We start from the raw sequence: 19,630 nt of genomic DNA on the forward strand, positions 1-19,630 counted from the left end.
CAAAAAAACCCCGCAAAAACCGTTGCAGAGGAAAATATTTTTTTCCATACTGATCAGATCAAGCGTTGTACTTGTCAAATTGTGACGTCACACTGAAGGAACCGATGACATCATCAACATATGTTATTCCCCATGGGAGTACTTCACAATGAGCCTTGTTTCAATTTTTTCCAATGGGCGGTTTGGGAGATATAAAGGTGCAACGTTTTTTCAATATGGTATCCGTACCACATGACCTATGAGGTCATAATTATGAATAAAACAATTCTACAGTCGGAGGTGATCCTTTGGTGAAATTTCATGTCAACCGGACCAACCGTTGCAGATAAAATGAATTTCAAAAATGCAGACACACCACATGTACGCCACACGTACGTCACACGTACGCACGCCACCCGTACGCAACCGAATGCCTAACCCTGCTTTTCAATTTGCAAGCGCAGGGTAAATATTCCCATATGCTGGTCGAGTTATCGTGATCTACGGACTCAATGCAGAAACAGTGAACCAATATAGCAATTTATGGCAAGCAGCATGACTAATTGGTCCTTCAGCGAAGTGACAGGTGTGCTCTCCTAGTATTCTACGAATATAGATAAATACTTGAGGACTAGCTCTGAGTTTGGGTCACAATGGCCTGGCTTCAAATCAAGAGGTAACTCTTGCCCAGTAAGTGTCGGTACAGCGTCATGTTTCAGCAATTTCCGAGGCTCGTTTCCCAGGTAGCGAGGCTGTTGATCAAATACGAATGTTGACAGCTGGAAGTGGTCTTCGCAAACAACATGATATTGTTTAGTGCAGCGGCATAGCAAAAATTTAAGAAGAATTGTGCATTTTGTGATGGAAGCACCAAATTTGGCACAATGATAGAATGTTATATTTAGAACATTTTCAGATATGGAACCACTTTGAAATTCACCCAAGGTCGCCGCCATATTGGTTTTCAAAATGGCGGCTTTAAAAATCTGTAACCCTTAGGGGGGGTGGCGGAAACAAATCCTACAGGCACAATTATTGCCCCATTCACCCTATATCTTTTCTAACATCAGTAGACACATTACAGCGGCGATTCTGAGCTCAAGGGAACATCTAGGGGTCTGGGGAGTGAAAAATTTGAAAATTTCGGCCAAAAATACCCCTAAAAGAGGTCATTTGGTGTCAAATTTCAGGGGGGGTCGTGTATTGTCCTGTAGATAAAACATGCTGGTCCGTTGATTAACCCCTAATTAAACGACTTTTTTGTTTGTTTGCTCCATCCAGGTTTCAATCATGTCGAAGCAGTTCAAGTTAGTTCAGGTTACCAAGCATGTAACTTCAACGCCAAAGACGCCACTGGACTGGGAACTCTGTGTTCTGTGTCAAGTTGATATAGGAGAGTCCCTACAGTGTCCTGCTGTCACGAAAAGAACTGATGCAGGTGCTGGATACAAGACACTTGAAGACAATCTATCAGCATTCAATAAACTAGGCAAGCTGCCACAAGACGTGGACTTGCAACGACTGGATGAAGGCCAAGGGATAGCTGCCACTCTAGCTGCCCACCAAGCCAAGTGGCACAAGTCATGCAGGGTGAAATATAACACTACCAAGCTACAGCGGGTACAGAAGAGAAGTCATCCAGAGGGAAGCCCTATCCCCAGTACAATCACAGATAAGTACAAGCTTACTAGGTCTCAGGCAGCTTGTGTTGATAGCATATGCGACAATTTGTGCTTCTTCTGCCAGCAAGAGCTTGGTTTGGAGTTTCATCAAGCAGCGACATTGGAACTAGATAAACACGTTCGCAAGGCTGCAGAGTTTCTTCAGGATACCACTTTGTTAGCCCAACTGAGTGCTGGGGACATGGTCGCAAGAGAGGCCAAGTACCATAAGAAATGTTTGACATCCCTATACAACCGCGTGAGGGCAGCAAAAAAGCTTGCTGAGCAAAGCCAGAGCACGGTAGATGTCATTTCAGCAATAGTCCTTGCTGAACTGGTAACATACATAGAGGAAACTGCTAACGGAGAAGACACTGCTCCTGTATTCAAGATGGCAGACCTCACCAAGCTCTACACAATGAGAATGGAACAGTTCGGAGTTGTGCTGGAAACACGAGTCCATACAACCAGACTCAAGGAGCGTATCCTGGCACACTTCCCTGGTCTGCAGGAGCACAGGCAGGGAAGAGATGTCCTGCTGGTGTTTCAGGAAGACATTGGCAGTGCATTAGCCAAGGCATGTCAACATGATATTGACAGTGATGTTGTGCACCTGGCACGAGCTGCAGGGATTATAAGGAAGGATATGTTCCAGTCATCTCAGCCTTTCAATGGGTCCTTCTCAAACAAATGTCAAGAAGAGTCTGTGCCACAACTGCTGCTGACAATGGTCTCCATGATTTTAGAGGGCGCAGGCATCAAAGATCAGGCATGTCAGTCATCGGCATCGGCGTCTGTGACAATAGCTCAACTTCTCAAATACAACAGTGTGAAGCATGAGAGGAGAGGTGCAGGCACAGACGTACGACACAGCATTAGTCAAGAGACTCCTTTGCCAATATATCTTGGCTTGATGCTTCAAGCCCATACGAGAAAGAGGGAACTGGTTGACACATTATCTGGACTAGGGATCAGCATTGCCTATGATAGAGTGCTACGGATCTCTGCAGAGCTGGGGAATGGGGTCTGTCAGCGCTTTCGGGCGGAGAAGGTGGTCTGTCCCCCAAAGCTCCGCGGTGGAGTGTTCACCACATCAGCTGTGGATAATATAGACCACAATCCCAGTTCCACGACAGCACACGACTCCTTCCACGGAACTGGTATTTCATTGATACAACATCCAGACTATGACAATCAAGGCACAGACCGAGGTATTGTCATCATCGGGGGTGTCTCAAATGTCAAGACTGTGGAGGACCTTCCACGGTATTACACAGATGTACAACCAGTTAGTTCACTTGCCAAAAGCCACCCTGTACCAGCTGGAACCCAGGCGTCGCTGCAGAGGAATCCTGCACAAGCTGAACTGGATAAAGAGAAGAGGTGGCTCCAGACTGTGAAGGATGCATGTGACAGTGGTGACACACAGAATCCAGGAAACATTTCTTGGGCTGCACATCACGCAGAGAACCAATCGGCCAAGGATACTAGTATCACAGTCACACCCACTGCCTTGCTTCCCCTCTTCCATGACCAAGCCCACTCAGTGCCAATGATCCGCCATGCCATGGATGTCGTGAAAGCAGCGATCAATGAGCTAAACCCTGGACAGATACCCGTCGTCACACTGGACCAACCACTTTATGCGATCGCCAAGCAGGTGCAATGGAACTGGCCAGACACACATGGTGAAGATCTCTTTGTGGTCATGCTGGGTGGTCTACACAAAGAGATGGCAGCTTTGAAGACAGCAGGAGACTGGCTGCAAGACAGCGGTTGGACACAGGCATTGGTTCAGGCAGAGATAGCAACAGCTGGCACAGCAGACTCCTTCTTGCGTGCAGCTCACGTCAGCCGTACAAGACGCGCCCACCAAGTAACTGTTGCTGCCCTACACATACTGCAGCATCGTGCATATGACATATACAACGAAAGAGCAACTGCAAGAGATGAGGAACCATTGGAGTTCGAGGCATGGTGTGACCAGAGAGCAGCGGCATGTCCACAGTTTCAGTACTGGGCCACTGTACTTAACCTGGAGCTCTGTATACTCCTCTACATACGTTCACTGAGAGAGTCCAACTTCACGCTGTACATGGACACCCTACCAGAGCTAGCTGCATGGTTCGCTGCATTGGACCATATCCACTATGCTCGCTGGTTACCAGTCCACATCAGGGACATGGTTGGCATTGCAGAGAAACACCCAGGTGTTGCTGCCAAGTTCCATGTGGGGCACTTCACATCCAAGAAGACTAGGCATGCTTTCTCCACCATCTCCCTAGACCAGGCTCATGAACAAAACAATGCCACAGTCAAAGGCGATGGCGGGGCAGTGGGCCTAACTGAAAATCCAAGTGCCCTTCGACGGTGGATGGTGGCTGGCCCCGAAGTTGCTCGGGTCATCACAGAATTTGAGACCTCACAGCAACTGCGCCAAAGGGGAGAGCACACCCACCACCATGAGCAAACCGACAGTGTGCAGAAGAAGTTCGTCCAAGATGTCCGTGCACTGACAACAGTCATCGAAGAGATGGGCAGCCCCTTTGAAGAAGAAAGCACAGATTTGCTGGTCCTGGGCACACTAGAGATCTTGGGCCCAGCTGTTGTAGATACTGTGCGTACAGCTGTACAGATTGGGAGAGATCAGTTCCATTCATTTGAGAAGGAACGTCTGGCAGACAGATCCAAGCCACTCAATGATGTCATCAAACGCAACAAACTCCCGTTGTTTTCATCCATCAAGGTCAAAGCTGCCCAGAAGAGCAAACAACAAGTAGCCTCTGCAAAGAGTGATTCAGAGCTCTTCTCCAGACTATACATCGCATGCCAAACCAGAGATGGGGGTCTCGAGCAGTTCTTCAAACATGAGAACAGCGCACATCCGCCAGCACTCTCGCAAAATGGACAGCTCCGCTTTGGTTCCAAAGCTGACTTGTTGCAGCCCTTAGAACAGCTTGTCGAAACAAAGTCGGACCCACCACAAGTATCTTCTGTGATCCTCGATGGAGCTGTAATAGTTCAAATGCTGAGCCCAGGCCAGACCAAAACATTTCTTGACTATGCCACAAAAGTATTCGTTCCATACATTATGTCACAGCTTCAACATCGATCTCGTCTCGATCTAGTGTGGGACCGCTATGCAAAGTCAGGCAGCCTGAAGGCAACTGCAAGGACCAACAGAGGCAAGGGAATACGCAGACGTGTCACTGGCTCTGCCCTCCTACCAGGCAACTGGCACAGTTTCCTCTGTGTCGACGAGAACAAGGAGGAACTCTTCAGCTTTCTGTCTAAGCAGGTCACGGAGTCCATCGATGTGCCAGACAAACAGCTGATTGCTACTGACGGTGAACAGGTAATGTGCATGATGTATGTTAGTGTGTGTTAGTGAAAGTGTGTGTATGTGTCTGGGTGGTGAGAGTGGGTGCGTGCCTGCTTGTGTGTTTGAGAGTGTGTGTACAATCTTCTGTGGTTTCAGTACATATTATACAATGTATTATTGATTTATGCTGTTGTAGAGTAAATTCTTACCCACATATGTGTATTCTTTTCATATAATTTAATTTTGATTATATAATCCCGATTTGTATTATCTATTCGGAATAATATTTTGTATTGTATATATAATCTTTAGCTGTCCACGGTACACTCCCTCAAATTGTTAAGAAAGGCCTATTGGCCATAGTGTTCTTGAATTGCTTTTTTCTTTCCTGGCATCTTGGGGGAGTGTCCATGAACAGGCTACTGTTATATGTGCAATGTCATATTGTATGATTTCATGTGTTTGATGCCAAGTAAATAACAATAATAATAATAATAATAATAATAATTGCCCTGTATTTATGTACTTGAAATAATGTACTGAAATAAATTAATAAATGTTATGCAGATTCATGTCAGGTTTTATTCGTGACCACCTACACCAAAGGAATTCACATTTAATTTACATCACGGTATTGTTCATGCTTACACCAACAGGTCATTGCTGTACCACCATGTGCAGACACAGCCGCTTTGGCCCCGTGCAATCACGAGGAAGCAGACACGCGCATGATGCTCCACGCAGCAGCTGCTATGAAATCTGGACACCGCAGAGTACTCATCCGCACCGTGGACACAGATGTGGTGGTTCTCGCTGTGTGGATGGCCCAGGAGCTTAATGAGGTAGTGGACGAACTCTGGTTAGCGCTTGGAACCGGAAAGAACTTCCGCTACATAGCAGCACACGAGCTGTCTGCTACCCTGGGACCAGACAAAGCCAAGGCACTGCCAATCTTCCATGCAATCACAGGGTGTGATACCGTCTCGAGCTTTGCAGGTCGTGGCAAGAAAACAGCATGGGCAGTATGGGAAACTTTTCCAGAAGTGACCAATGCATTCCTGGACCTGGCATCTGCACCAAGTGAGATCTCTGAGGATACACTGGCAACCCTGGAGAGATACGTAGTGCTTTTGTACGACCGCACATGCACATGTTCTGAGGTGAATCTGGCAAGAAAGAAACTCTTTGCAAAGAAATCTCGATCCATTGAAGCAATACCTCCAACACAGGCCGCCTTAGTACAACACGTGAAGAGAGCAACTTACCAGGGTGGACATTGTTGGGGACAGTCTCTTGTCCCACACTGCTATCTCCCATCACCATGCGACTGGGGGTGGGTGGACAATGACGGACAGTTCGATCCTCTGTGGACAACACTACCAGAAGCTGCCAAATCCTGCTATGAACTCATCTGTTGTGGGTGCGAAAACGGTTGCAGTGGGAGATGCAAGTGCAAGAAAGCGGCTCTGAAATGCACAGCACTGTGTGCCTGTGATGGTGACTGCTCACATTGAGTTGGAACTGTGACACTTGGCATGACTTGATGCAATACGCTCGCTAGTTCTCTTGCTGAACGTGTGTATACAATGTACGTAATATGGGATTATCAGTTGCTTATGTCCATTAAAACATATTTCAATACAACCATTCAATTCATTGACCTCAGAAATGTACATCTAGACACCAGAATCAAGTATCTAGCTGGCATAGAACCAGAGATATCGGTCAGCAGATTTTCGGAAGCCGCCATCTTGGAATCCAATATGGCGTCAGTAAATCAACTTCTAAGTAGAACCATTCAATTCCTTGACCTCAAGTTTGTACATACAGACACTAAAATCAAGGCTGTAGCTGGTATAGAACCAGAAATATTTGTAATTAAAGATTTTTAAGCCGCCATTTTGAAATCCAATATGGCGGCCACATTGGGGTGAATTCCAAAGTGGTTCCATATCTGAAAATGTTCTCCATATAATATTCTATCATTCTGCCAAATTTGGTGCTTCCATCACAAAATGCACAATTGGTTTGCTATGCCGCTGCACTCGTTGTGGTTTTGCAATGAAGAACACCGCCTCTAGTTAATTACACGACAACATGTAGCCTGCATTAGTCAGTTATTTCTTATTAAATGTAAAGATTCGCTCCCTTCCCATTGTGTAGTAATTAAAGCTACACAATGTCCATGCGTTGAGTTTCGGCAGGATTTCAAACCTTCGTATAGTTGAAGGAAGACGCTGGTTCATGTGCAAGGAGGCGTGGCTGCAAGCACAGTCCACGTGATCAACCGCGGCTGTGGTAGACATGGCTAAAAGAGCCACCCACGTCACCAGCAGGTAACCAATGAGAGGGCGTGGACACGCAAACAACCAATGAGAGGCCGTGGACACGTAAACAACCAATCAGGTCTGGACCTTTCCCCAGCAAAACTCACCAGTAAACTTCGAACAATGACAGATCGTGGACACGCAAAACCACCAATGGGAGCCTGTGGAACATTCTAGGGAGCTTTTCCACCCGATAAAAAACCCCATGTCCATCGCATTTTTCTCTCTCTGCTCTCTCTCTCGCCGCCCTCTCGTCGTGGTCCTTCGAGCTGGCTGTCCTCCGTGTTGGTTCGTCCTTCCTGCGCTCGACCTTCATTCCTCATGGTGTCCTCCATGCTGGTTCGGCCTTCCTGCAATCGACCTTCGTTCCTTGTGGTGTCCTCCATGCTGGTTTGTCCTTCCTGCGCTGAATTAATTCATCATGGATCGACGTTCGTGCTGACTTTGAAGCGGCGGTTCGTTCTGCGACCTTCTTCAACTGTGCGTCCTCAACGGGCCATGAGCTGCGCGTGGAAGCTGGTGAACCCAAGTCCATGGCTGCACGTTGCTCGGTACGAGTTTAACCTGTGCGATTCATTCCCAGTGTGTGTGTGCAAGGTGCCTGTTGGGATTTCGATCGGTAAGAATTGATAAGCCTGCCTCTCGTCCTTTATCTGTGCTTTTTGGAAATAAAACGTGTACATTTTGTTTCCTTTCAACCTGTTCGAGTACGCCTTTTCCCCCATTGGCCCAGCATAGTTCTAACTGAATTTGACTCTTTAATCAGGCCCATAAATCACGCAGGATAACGCCGCGACCCACACCATGTGATCCGCTCGGCAAACCACAAGGTGTCGGAACGCGAAGGTTCAATCCCCGGTATTCCCGGCCACGTGGTCTCGAAAGGTATTTGGGTCGTGACCAATAACCCTTCGACCCGTGATAGGGAAATTGGTAATTGAAGTTGCTTCGCAACTCGGTAACCGCTAGTTTAGTCTTGGCCGGCGGCCTGTGGACCGGGTGTCTGAGGGGAACCGGGGACTTCACACCCCCCCCCCCTCCCACCCTCCCCCCTTCCCCTTAGTACGTCGACAGAACAGGGGATCCGCAACAATATTTTGAATAAACATACGTTTTCATGTTGAATTTGGTTGTTCCTAGGTTTTTCAACCACACAGCGTATGATTGTTCATTTTGTGGGTCAGGAATGCAAAAAAAGAACTTCTGAGTTCAGTGGGCAAATTTATCGACGATTTGAACAGTGAAAAGCTTGGCACATCAGCATCTTGAACGCCAGAATAACCTGTGATGAAACGCAGACGTACACGTCCGTCAATGTGTTGTGCAACTTTGACGTCATGCAAATCGACTTAGGTAGCTCATTTACATAACGGAAGTGAAAATAGTCCGATTTTAAAATACAATTATCCAGCTTATTATTCTTCCCAAAAAAAAGGTTTTGTGCTTTTGGGTCAGGGTTATCATCCTCTCAAACGTATCTCTTCAAACAATTTCATGATTGTGTTCTTTTAAGAGTCTGAGGGGTCTGGAGTGTGAAAGGTTCTTTGGGTCAAAAGGGTATTAGTGGTTTTCAGGGACTTCAAGGATGTTGAGCGTCTCAAGCGCCTTAAGTGGCCTAAAGTGTGTTAAAATTCGGTTAATCTGAAAAAATTAGGTCAGCGACACCAACCAAATATCAGGTACACAACTTCTCTGCTTTGTTGAACAACAATGTTGAACAATCTATTTTTTTTTTTACTTCAGTGCAGATGGCAGATGCAAAAACATATTGGAAGGCCAAGCGGTCTGAGTTTTTCCATTGGCAAAACTGAGCGATGACAAAAAACGCATTATTTTTTTCCGACTGCCATTTGACCTTGACCTTTAACCTGGAGGGGTATGATGCAAATTAAGTGTAAATGTGACTTCCTTGGGTCTATCCAGATAGGGGATTTTAGTTCTGATCGGACAGACCTTGGTCGAGTTTTGGTGAAAAATGTTAAATTGTCTACAATTCAGCCATGACCTTCAAATTAGGTCAATGTCAGAAACATTAGGTCAACCCCACATACGTTGTGCCATTATCGATGCAAAATTTCATTGAAAAGTCACAGGCCACTCCAAAATAGAGCTCATAAATTGGGAGTGTTGACAGCGCAGGAAGAAAAAAAAACATTCTTTGAAATTGGATGCGCTCTACGAGTGCCATTCCAGTTAAATACTTAAAACGTTCTCGTAGCTTATTTCAATACTTAATACCTTGCTGATTAGTTAAATACCTAAAACTTCATAGCTTCAGGGGGCTTCATCTCCAAATTCCCACAAGAGGGCCTATTGTACCCTCATTGACCTGTGTCCCTCATTGACCTGTGTCCCTTATTTTTTTCCCATGAGAGCTGGTCACCATGACATGACATGGCTATAGCTCCTTTGCAGCAATATGTGGCATGTGCATGACATGAGACTCTCTTAGATTACTTATTTCAGGCTCTGCATCACTGCAATCAAATACTGTAATGAGCGATTTAATCACCTTCTCCACCGATGGTGGACGCAGATTATGTTTTCATACGCTTGTCTATTTGTTTGTCTGTGAGCAGGATTTCTCCAAAAATTATGGACGGATTCGGACAAAGCTTGGTGGACAGGTTGGGTGAGTGAATTGCACCAATTGAATACATTTTGGCGAGGACACTGATACAGACACTGGAAGTTTTAAAAGTGATTTTTCACCATTGAGAGATGGGGCCAAAAACGATAGATAGCACAACATTTCAAAAAGTTGTGGACAGATATGACAGAAGAAGGTGGATGAGTTGGTTAGGTGACAAGACCAAGCCGATTAGATTTTGGTTCAGGTCTGGATGAAGATCCGGCCTGTCAGTGGGACACAAAACTTGAACTGTCCAACATTGTGGAGGTATGCGCTCTCCCGAGTGCTGTTCTCGTTGATGATGCGATCGTTATGTGACAGGTTTCCTGTACTAATCGTGTCACCAGAAGCAATGTGAGAATTTTCATATCAACTCATGTTAATTTTTAACCTCAAATAAAGCATGGAACAAACATGGAAGATTTAACAATGCAAAGCCTGCCAATGTAAACCACAAGTTTACCTGGATTATTAAAGAAATTCAGTGGAGGATTCCTGAGGCAATCTGGTTGAAGATTCCTGAGGGGATATGGTGTATTGTTCCTGGGCATATTCGGATGAATATTGCTGGGGATATCCGGTGGATGGTTTCTGGGGAAATCCGGTGGAAGGTTCCTGGGGAAATCCGGTGGAAGGTTCCTGGGGAAATCCGGTGGAAGGTTCCTGGGGAAATCCGATGGAAGGTTCCTGGGGAAATCCGGTGGAAAGTTCCTGGGAAAATCCGGTGGAAGGTTCCCAGGAAAATCCGGTGGAAGGTTCCCGGGGAATTCTGGTGGAAGATTCCTGGAGGAATCTGGTTGAAGGTTCGTGAGAAAATCTGGTGGAAAGTTCTTGAGAATATCCGGTGAAAGGTTCTTCAATACATCCTGTGGAAGGTTTCTGAGGTAATCCAATGGAAGGTTCCTGAGTAAATTCAGTGAAAGGTCACCACGTAAATCCAGGGGATGGTTCCTTTGGAAATCCAGTGGAAGGTCCTTGGGGGAATCCGGTGGAAGGTCCTTGGGGAAATCCGGTGGAAGGTCCTTGGGGAAATCTGGTGGAAGGTCCTTGGGGAAATCCGGTGGAAGGTCCTTGGGGAAATCCGGTGGAAGGTCCTTGGGGAAATCCAGTGGAAGGTCCTTCGGGAAATCCAGTGGAAGGTCCTTCGGGAAATCTGGTGGAAGGTCTTTGGGGAGATCCAGTGGAAAGTCCTTGGGGAAATCCTGCTGACAGTCCCCGGGGAAATCCTGCTGGCGGTGCCTGGGGAGTTCCTGCCGACGGTCCCCAGGGAAATCCTGCCGATGGTCCCTGGGGAAATCCTGCCGACGGTCCCCGGGGAAATCCTGCCGACGGTCCCCGAGGAAATCCTGCCGGCGGCCCCCAGGGAAATCCTGCCGATGGTCTCCGGGAAAATCCAGCTGACGGTCGATGGGGAAATCCTGCTGACTGTCCCTGGGGCAATCCAGCTGACTGTCCCTGGGGCAATCCAGCTGACGGTCCTTGGATAAATCCCGCTGATGGTCTCTGGGGAAATTGACTGGACTGTCTCTTGGGAAATCCACTGGACTGTCTCTTATGAAATGTGGTGGGTGATCTTGCCTCCCCTCAATCTTATCCAACTGTGGGTCAAAAATCCCAATAGGGTCAAACAAAGCATTAACCAATACTGTTTATAAAGTTAAAAATAAATGCTGCAGATAAAAGATAATAAACACTTCCACTTACATCTTTGAGAGGCTCTAGGCGATACTTCATCAGAGTATTTGTGAGGAACTTCGAAGCACGCAGCACCATGCATGCTTCTTCCTCATTAGTAATCTGACATGTCATCTGACAAAAGGAACGGTATTATATATATATATATATAAAAAATCAATATCATCTTCTGTGAGGAGAGAAAAAACTCAATTTCAGAATAAAAGTACTGCAGTATCTAAAGCCGATGCAGTCGACTCTCTTCCAACGTGAAGCATATGTTCATGCAAAACCTCGTATTTGGCAAAGTTAGCATTGGAAAAGTCAGGAATATACGTACATCATACTAAAAATCGGGGAATTTTCCATCGTGCCAAATAGCAAGGACAAGTGTACATTATTGGGGGAAATGCCAGGGGCATAGAAAAGGCCCCTTTATATGGTATGTGCCATGTGGCAAAGTATAGAAAAGAAGGGATATTCCCTAGCTTGTAGAAAATGCTAAACAACAGAAAAGAAGGGACATTGAAAAAATAGTGTGCATGATGGATTACCCTTGTGCTCTTAGGAGGAACCAAGTCATGCTCTAGAAAAGTTCATATAAAGTGTTGCCAATTTGATTCATACAGCTACATGAAGAAGTAAATGTATTTTCAATGCAGTTACAGTCTCTTGGTTTCAAAGGGACCACTTAGCGGTCCCTTCATTTTTCTGGGAAAAATTAAAATGCCATGCATAATATTAGCTTTCTATTCCATTGCAGAAGAAGGTGGAAATATACAATTCATCCATAATCTATATCATTAAAACGCGTATTTCTGAAGTTTGTAATCGGAACTTCTCTTCAGCTATTGCTCCTGTCGCCCTAAGATATGTGTGATACAATGTAGTTATGACTAACCCTTCCAGATAAGCATACCTATGTCTCCAAATGTCTATTAGTGTGGAATAAAAGCTGAAAGTCAGTGAAAAGTTTTGAATAACTTGCGCCATTTTGTTTTACGCACAGTGAGATGCTGCACTTGATACCGAGGAGAAGAAGAAGACGTCAGGATGTGTGCCGGATGCGCAGCGACTCGAGAGGCATGCCACGCCTTTTAAAACAAATATAAATGCGATCAGAAATGTAAAGGGGATACTTACCAGTAACCACACTATAAGAGACAATACTGCAGTTGAATACACAAACAACAACATGCATTTTAAAGGCCATTTTCCCTGCGAGAGCGGGGGTTAGCCTTGCGGTCCCCATGACAATCTTCTCCATTTTGCCCTATTTTCTGCATCTCTCCTTGTTAACCCCCTTGCCTGCATTTCTTCTTCCACCATCTTTAGCCAAGTCTTTCTCGGTCTTCCCCATCTTCTACTTCCTTCTACATTCATTTCCATCACTCTTCTCAACCAGTCACTTTCATCCTTCCTCAACACATGACCAAACCATCTCAACCTGTTCCTCTTCACAGCATCAATCACAGGCTCTATTCCCATCATCTTTCGCAATTCATGATTTGTCTTCCTCTCTCTCAACGATACTCCGCACATCCGTCGAACCATTCGCATTTCCACCCTTTCCAACCTTCGTTGCTGCTCTACGTTCATTACCCATGTCTCGCTCCCATAAATCATAACACTTCTCACACATGCAGCATACACTTTTCCCTTCAGCTTCAACGACACTCCCCTCATCATCAGCACGCCACTCAATTCCCGAAACTTCTTCCATGCACATCTCACTCGAGCAACCGTTGCCGAGTCTGATCCACCTTCTCCATTCAGCATGTCTCCGAGGTAGGAAAATGTTTTCACACCTTCCAGCTTCACGCCGTCTCCAAGATCCAACTCAACATTTCCTCCATCTGCAGCTCCCTCTGTGCACACCTTACATTTGAATGTAGCTGCCACACTGGTTAATGACCCTCTCAGACCACTACATTTTTGATGAACCCACTCAGCGCACATTGTACACTGAATGGAATTCACTCCGACACCCTTCCTACACACAGCACAGGGCCACTTCCCAGTTCTTTCCACCTCACCACATGCTTTACCACTTGCCATCACCTTCGTCTTTCCGATATTTACCTTCAGACCTTTTGTCTCCATACATTCCTTCCACGTGTTCATCTTTTCCTTCAGTCCATCCATACTTTACGCAATAAACACCAGATCATCTGCATACAACAACTCCCACGGTAAACCCTCCTTTACATTCTGAGCCAGCACCTCCATCACAGCTACAAATAGTAGTGGACTTAGTACCGACCGCTGATGCACTCCCACCTTCACCTCAAACTCACCACTGTTCCCGTCCTTCGTCCTTACAGCTGTGCGCGCTCTTTTGTACATTGCCATCACTACTCTGATCAACCATTCCTCCACTCCTAACTTCCTCAATGCCCATGTCAATACTTTGCGTGGATCCCGATCGAATGCTTTCTCCAGATCAACAAACCCAAGAAACAACTTCTTCCTCTTCTCCATGTACTTCTCCTGCAACTGCCTCACAATGAAAAGCGCGTCTGACGTTCCTCTTCCTGGCATGAATCCAAACTGCATTTCGTCGATCTTCACTTTCTTCCTTATCCTCCTCTCCAACACCCTTTCCAATACCTTCATTCCATGCTCCAATAACTTTATCGCTCGGTACGAGCCGCACTCCAGAGGGTCACCTTTCCCCTTGTACAGAGGGACGAGGGTACTCAGTTCCCAATCCACTGGAATGCGGCCTTCTTTCACCACCAGATTACAGATCTCGGTCATTCTCTTCACACCCCAACTTCCTGCTGCCTTCAACATATCTCCCACAACTCCCGTCGGCCCTCCCGCTTTTCTACCCTTCATTGCTTTTATCGCTTCCTCAACTTCCTTCTCAGTTATCTTCTCTGCCGGTCCTAAAACTGGGTTACTCTCTGTTCCCGTCCTTCGGGTTTCCCTCCCCGGGAAAACTGGGTTACTCTATGTTGCCACCCCATTCATTCTCTGTATTCAACAGCATTTCCATATGTCTTTTCCATCTTCCTTTAATTCCATCTGGGTCGACAACGATTTATCCCACTTCATCCTTCAAGCAACTCACCCCCATCACATCACACCTCTCTTTCGCTATCTGCTTTGCAATCCTGAATACTGCTTTCTGACCCTCTTCCGAATCCAAGCGTTCTCCGAACATTTTCCTACATGCCTCCTGCGCCTTTGCTACCTCTTTCTTTGCAGCTTTCCTGGCTGCCTTATAACTTTCACGCTCTGTTGTTTCTGCTCCCGTACCCTTCGCCTTCTGCCACTCCTTGAACTTCTTCCTCTTCTCGTCAATCCTCTTTCCAACTTCATCATCCCACCACCATGTTTCCGAGTGCCTCGGTGGTCCTTTTGTCCATCCACATACCTCACCAACGGCTCCCAACAGTCTAGCTTTCATTGACATCCAACCACTTTCAAGCTCAACCACATCATCCTCGACCCTACTCAGCCTCTCTTTTAATGCCTCCCTTACTGTCACCTCTTTCAACCTCCACACCTTCATTCTCGGTTGGTACTTCACCCGCCGATCTCTCCTCGCACCTTTCACCCTTACGGCGCAGACAACCAAGTGGTGCTGTGAAATAGCCTCCTCCCCCGGGATCACCTTTGTGTCCCGGAGGTGCCCCCTATCTCGCCTACGCACCATCAGGTAGTCAACGGTTGTCGTCGACCCACCCGACGTGTATGTAACAAGCTTATTATCCTCTTTCTGGAACTGAGTATTACAAATCAACAAATCAGCTCCATCAGCAAACTCCAAAATCCTTTCACCTTCTCCATTTCTCACATCATATCCGTAACCCCCATGAACTCCGTCAAAACCATCCATACTCCTTCCCACATGTCCATTTAGGTCTCCTCCTACCACAACAACTTCCTCATCTTTCACGTTTTCCATCAGCTTCTCTATCGCACACCAGAACTTGTCCTTCTCTTCATCGCTTTGACCAACCTGCGGAGCATATCCCGAGATGACGTTCACCAAGAGCTTTCCAATCATCATTTTCACCATCATCAACCTATCACTCACTCTAGTCACACTCACCACACTGTCTACAAACTCCTAAGAAAACAGGACACCAACACCATTCACGCCCTCCAGGCACCCTTGCCACACAAACTTTTATTTCTGTCCCTGCCTACCCTTCACCATTCTCACACCACTTCCCTTCCATCTCGTCTCTTGCACACAACATATGTCCACTCTTCTTCTGACCAATACTTCCACCACTTCTCCTGATCTCCCTGTCATTGTCCCTACATTCCATGTCCCAAACCTCAGAAACTGATCTCCACTTTGGGCTGTACCCTGCCCACATGCAGTTGTAATTGTCATGGTTCTCTTTTTGAGGCAATGTTTTTATGGCCGGATGCCCTTCCTGACGCCAACTCTCTTAGTCGCCTCTTACGACACGCAGGGATACAGCGTACCTATTCTTATCCAGGGTACACACTGGGAAACGTTTAAAACATGGAAATTCTGGGGGGTTGGGCGGGGGGCGGCGTCAGCATCACGGCTGCGGTTTAAACATATTTAAATAAATATTTAAACAAAACCATGAAAAACAATCTGGGAAAAGTCTCGAAGTGAGAACGTGGATTTGAGAAAGCAGGAGCAGAGGTGAAAGAAAAACGAGATATAGGGGGCGGGGCACAAGTCGAGACGAGGAGGCCGCACGAGACACCAGGCCGCACGAGGCGCAAACAAAGAAACGACTAATTACACACAAATTTGCAACTACAAAACCAAAACCAAATAGAAACACACAATAACACATACACAACAAAATACGCAGCAGAAATTTGACAAAGATACGAATGGGAAAACACTCAAACTTTGATGCCGTGGAGAGATCGAAGCAAGCCCCGTCGCTCGAGGGACCGGAAGTCAAGCCAGTTGAATACAAAGCGATATTCAGGAGATCTGCCAGAATGAATGTTGGTGCCAACTGACACAATTATTTTGAAAGGAGGCGGGAAGGCGGCACGCAATGTGCACGCGTGGCCGCCAATGTGACATCAGCCTGGATATTTATCAATACCACAAGGTGGAAGCACACCTAGCCAGCGAGCTGCGGCTTTTGTCCAGTCAGTTATCACTGGTTATGTTATCAGTACCGCAGGCGGATATGCAGTCTGTACAACTATATACAACTCCAAATGTCTATAAATGTGGAATAAAAGCTGAAAATCAGTGAAAAGTTTTGAATAACTCGCGCCATTTTGTGCGCCATTTAAAACTTTTCACTGATTTTCAGGTTTTATTCCACACTGAACCATGTAGTTAGTTTGTATGAACATAAACACTATTTATGCCCGTGATTTTCACGGGTTATCGCGAGTCTCTAATTTTATCATCAGTATTTATCATGTAAATATCACATTTGTCCAATATGTCTGCAATGTCAACACTTGCAAGTTTATGCAATTATAATCCAAAAGGGATTGGTAAAATACTGCACATGTGTACAATACTTTAATCTAATCGAATTGTTGCCTGTAATGTGTACACACATCTCGCTTGTCCAACGCTTGTCCCGAAGAATACATCACACCCAACATTTATACAATTGGTCGGAACATCGCGCATTAATTTTATCAACAAATTAGATTTCACACACATGCACATTATCACACACATGCAAACATAAACAATTATGCATGCACACATGTCACATTTCGTTTTCAAGGTACACAGAAAACTTTGCGTTCTGATGGGTTTTAACCTAACTATTGTTATGTCGGGTGGGGTAGTGATATGTAGAGCCAGCGAGATCTGAATAGGTAACGTGCTTCGTCTGTCGCGGTAAGGAATCTGCCCTGTAATAAGTTTCATGTGTAGGCGTTTTGTCGGTTAAGAGTATACCAGTGAACATACCAGGATGTTCGAGTGATGCACACCTGTAGACACATAGTTAGGTCCCTAGCGCAACATTAAATAATTCCCTTCCCTGACATGACTTTGGAAGACGAACAGGCAAGGTGGGGGGGGGAGGGGGCTGGCTCGGGGCGCCGCCACCAGTTACACCTCCAATAGGCCAAGCCTCCTCGGGTAGACGCACTATGACCACGCTACAGGGAACGAGTGTTGGGGTGGCGTGGTAGGCGCGAACCTCCAGCCAACGAGTCAGTGGAGGGCACTGATTGGGTGGCGCGCCAGGGCTGACGTCATCACCGCGGGAAGGTTATTTAAGGGAGCGCCGAATGCTATTTTCGCTCTTGCGGTTCGTGCTCTTGGAGATCCAGCAGTTCGTAGCACGTCGGGTTTTTCCTGCTTGCGCAGCTTCCTCTTGCAGCTCTGGCACTTGTGGAGATCCAGCAGTTCGGAGTTGTTGCACATCCAGCTCTGGCCCTTGTGCTCTCTGGCTGTCTCGACGTGCTCGAAGCTCTTGCCTTCTTCTTGGTCTTGAGAGGCAGTGGTGGTCGTTGGCTCGCCATCTGCGTGGTGCTTGTGCGGGAGTGAGGCTCGGTGCTGTGAGCGGGCGGGAAATCGTGTGCAACGGAGAGGGCGTTGGCTCGGGCCTAGCGAAGCGTGCGAAGCGGACGGAGAATTCTCCCGCGCCGGAGTTGGGAGCCGCGTGTTACAGACAAGAAGACAAGACCAGATAAGGCCATTTCCCAATTACATGACAAACATGCTCTTTTATTAATTCTTCCCTCGTCTGTATCTGAAGTGAGTTGTGGGGACGTCCCAATGTAGGATTTAGTTTAATTGATTGTGGTCGCGTTCCTTGTTATCGGGTCCGTGAATAAATCTTTATTTTTGTGCATTTTAATTCGGTGTCGAGTTCATTAATTTCCCTGCAGCTGCCGTCGGTTCGTTGAAGATACGTGCTTTTGCCACAGCCTTCCATTTCCCTTCTTCCTCCCGCGTTTTATAGCCGAATCCGTGTTTGGTTATAGCCTCCATTAAATCCGTTTCGGTCCATCCGCGAGCCCTGGTATTAACCAAAAGGGTCCGCACGACACTATGTTAGCCGCCCCTTTATATGAACTTTTCTAGAGCATTACTTGGTTCCTCCTAAAAAACACACAGGTTGTCCAGCATGTACACGGTTTTTATATGGCACCTACCATATAAAGGGGCGTTTTCTATGCCCCTGCCATTTTTCCCAAGAATGTCTCTTCTTTTCTATAGTTTGCCACATGCCACATACCATATAAAGGGGACTTTTTTATGCCCCTGGAATTTTACCCAAGAATGTCCCTTCTTTTCGATAGTTTCCCACATGCCACATTCCATATAAAGGGGCCTTTTCCTTGCCCCTGGCATTTTTACCACGAATGTCCCTTCTTTTCTATAGTTTACCACATGGAACATACCCTATAAAGGGGCCTTTTCTATGCCCCTGGCATTTTCCCCAGGAATATACCTTCTTTTCTATAGTTTGCCACATGGAACATACTATCGCGCAACTCCGGTTAACACCAGAGTCGCGGATGGCCTAAATGGTCTTATTCGGAGGCAACTACCCAAACACGGATTTGGCTCTGGCCGCGCGGGAGGAAGAAAGAAAATGGAGGCTGCGTTGAAAGCGCTTAACTGCAGCGCGCCGGCGTAGCTCCGGTCCTGTAAGGGGCAATCAACTCAAGCGGGCACAGGTTTAACAGGGGATGCAAAATAATACAAGGGTTTATTAAAAGAAAAAGGCAAGGACAGGAAAAAGCACGCGCCGGTAATAAAATATCCTAATCGGGATGTCCCCACTCACACTTCAGATACAAACGAGGGACTACGAACTAAGGAAAAGAAACACGTTCATTGTGTAAAATGTAATCGCGGATGCGGCCTTATCTCGTCTTTGTCGTCCTGTTCTTGGCTGCCATCCAACACGGCTCCGTTCGGCCCCGATGTACCCACGAGGCCTCGCTCCAAGCTCCACAAGCCCCGATCGCACACCACGAGGTCCCTCGCTCCAAGTGCCACAAGGCCTCGCTCCAAGTGCCATGCGTCCAAAGCAGGCCAGTGGCTCCATACGAGGTCGATCTCCACACGAAGCACAAAAAGACAGGAACG

The 19,630-nt window shown here is 46.6% G+C and overlaps 2 protein-coding genes across 9 annotated transcripts in view; one reads left to right on the forward strand and one right to left on the reverse strand.

Annotated features, from left to right (window-relative positions):
• The window catches only part of LOC144888143 (uncharacterized), a 1,118,715-nt gene that overhangs the window by 858,570 nt on the left and 240,515 nt on the right, over positions 1–19,630 (reverse strand). For 4 of the 8 annotated variants that reach the window (XM_078781772.1, XM_078781773.1, XM_078781774.1 and 1 more), the window contains 2 exons: positions 11,626–11,730; positions 10,385–11,519 (listed from right to left, as the gene is read on the reverse strand). The exons of the other annotated variants lie outside the window; for them this stretch is intronic. In XM_078781772.1, coding sequence (XP_078637898.1) covers positions 10,385–11,519; positions 11,626–11,730 — 1,240 coding nt within the window. The remainder of the gene's footprint in view (positions 1–10,384; positions 11,520–11,625; positions 11,731–19,630) is intronic. 8 annotated transcript variants of the gene reach the window in all.
• On the forward strand, positions 535–8,453 carry LOC144892863 (uncharacterized). The gene is made up of 4 exons (XM_078781194.1): positions 535–565; positions 4,871–4,995; positions 5,619–6,122; positions 8,430–8,453. The coding sequence occupies exons 1-4, from the start codon at positions 535–537 to the stop codon at positions 8,451–8,453; spliced, it is 684 nt and encodes a 227-aa protein (XP_078637320.1).

The sequence above is a fragment of the Myxine glutinosa genome, chromosome 7 (assembly GCF_964187855.1).
Source record: "Myxine glutinosa chromosome 7, kmMyxGlut1.1, whole genome shotgun sequence".
Classification (NCBI taxonomy): Eukaryota; Metazoa; Chordata; class Myxini; order Myxiniformes; family Myxinidae; genus Myxine; species Myxine glutinosa.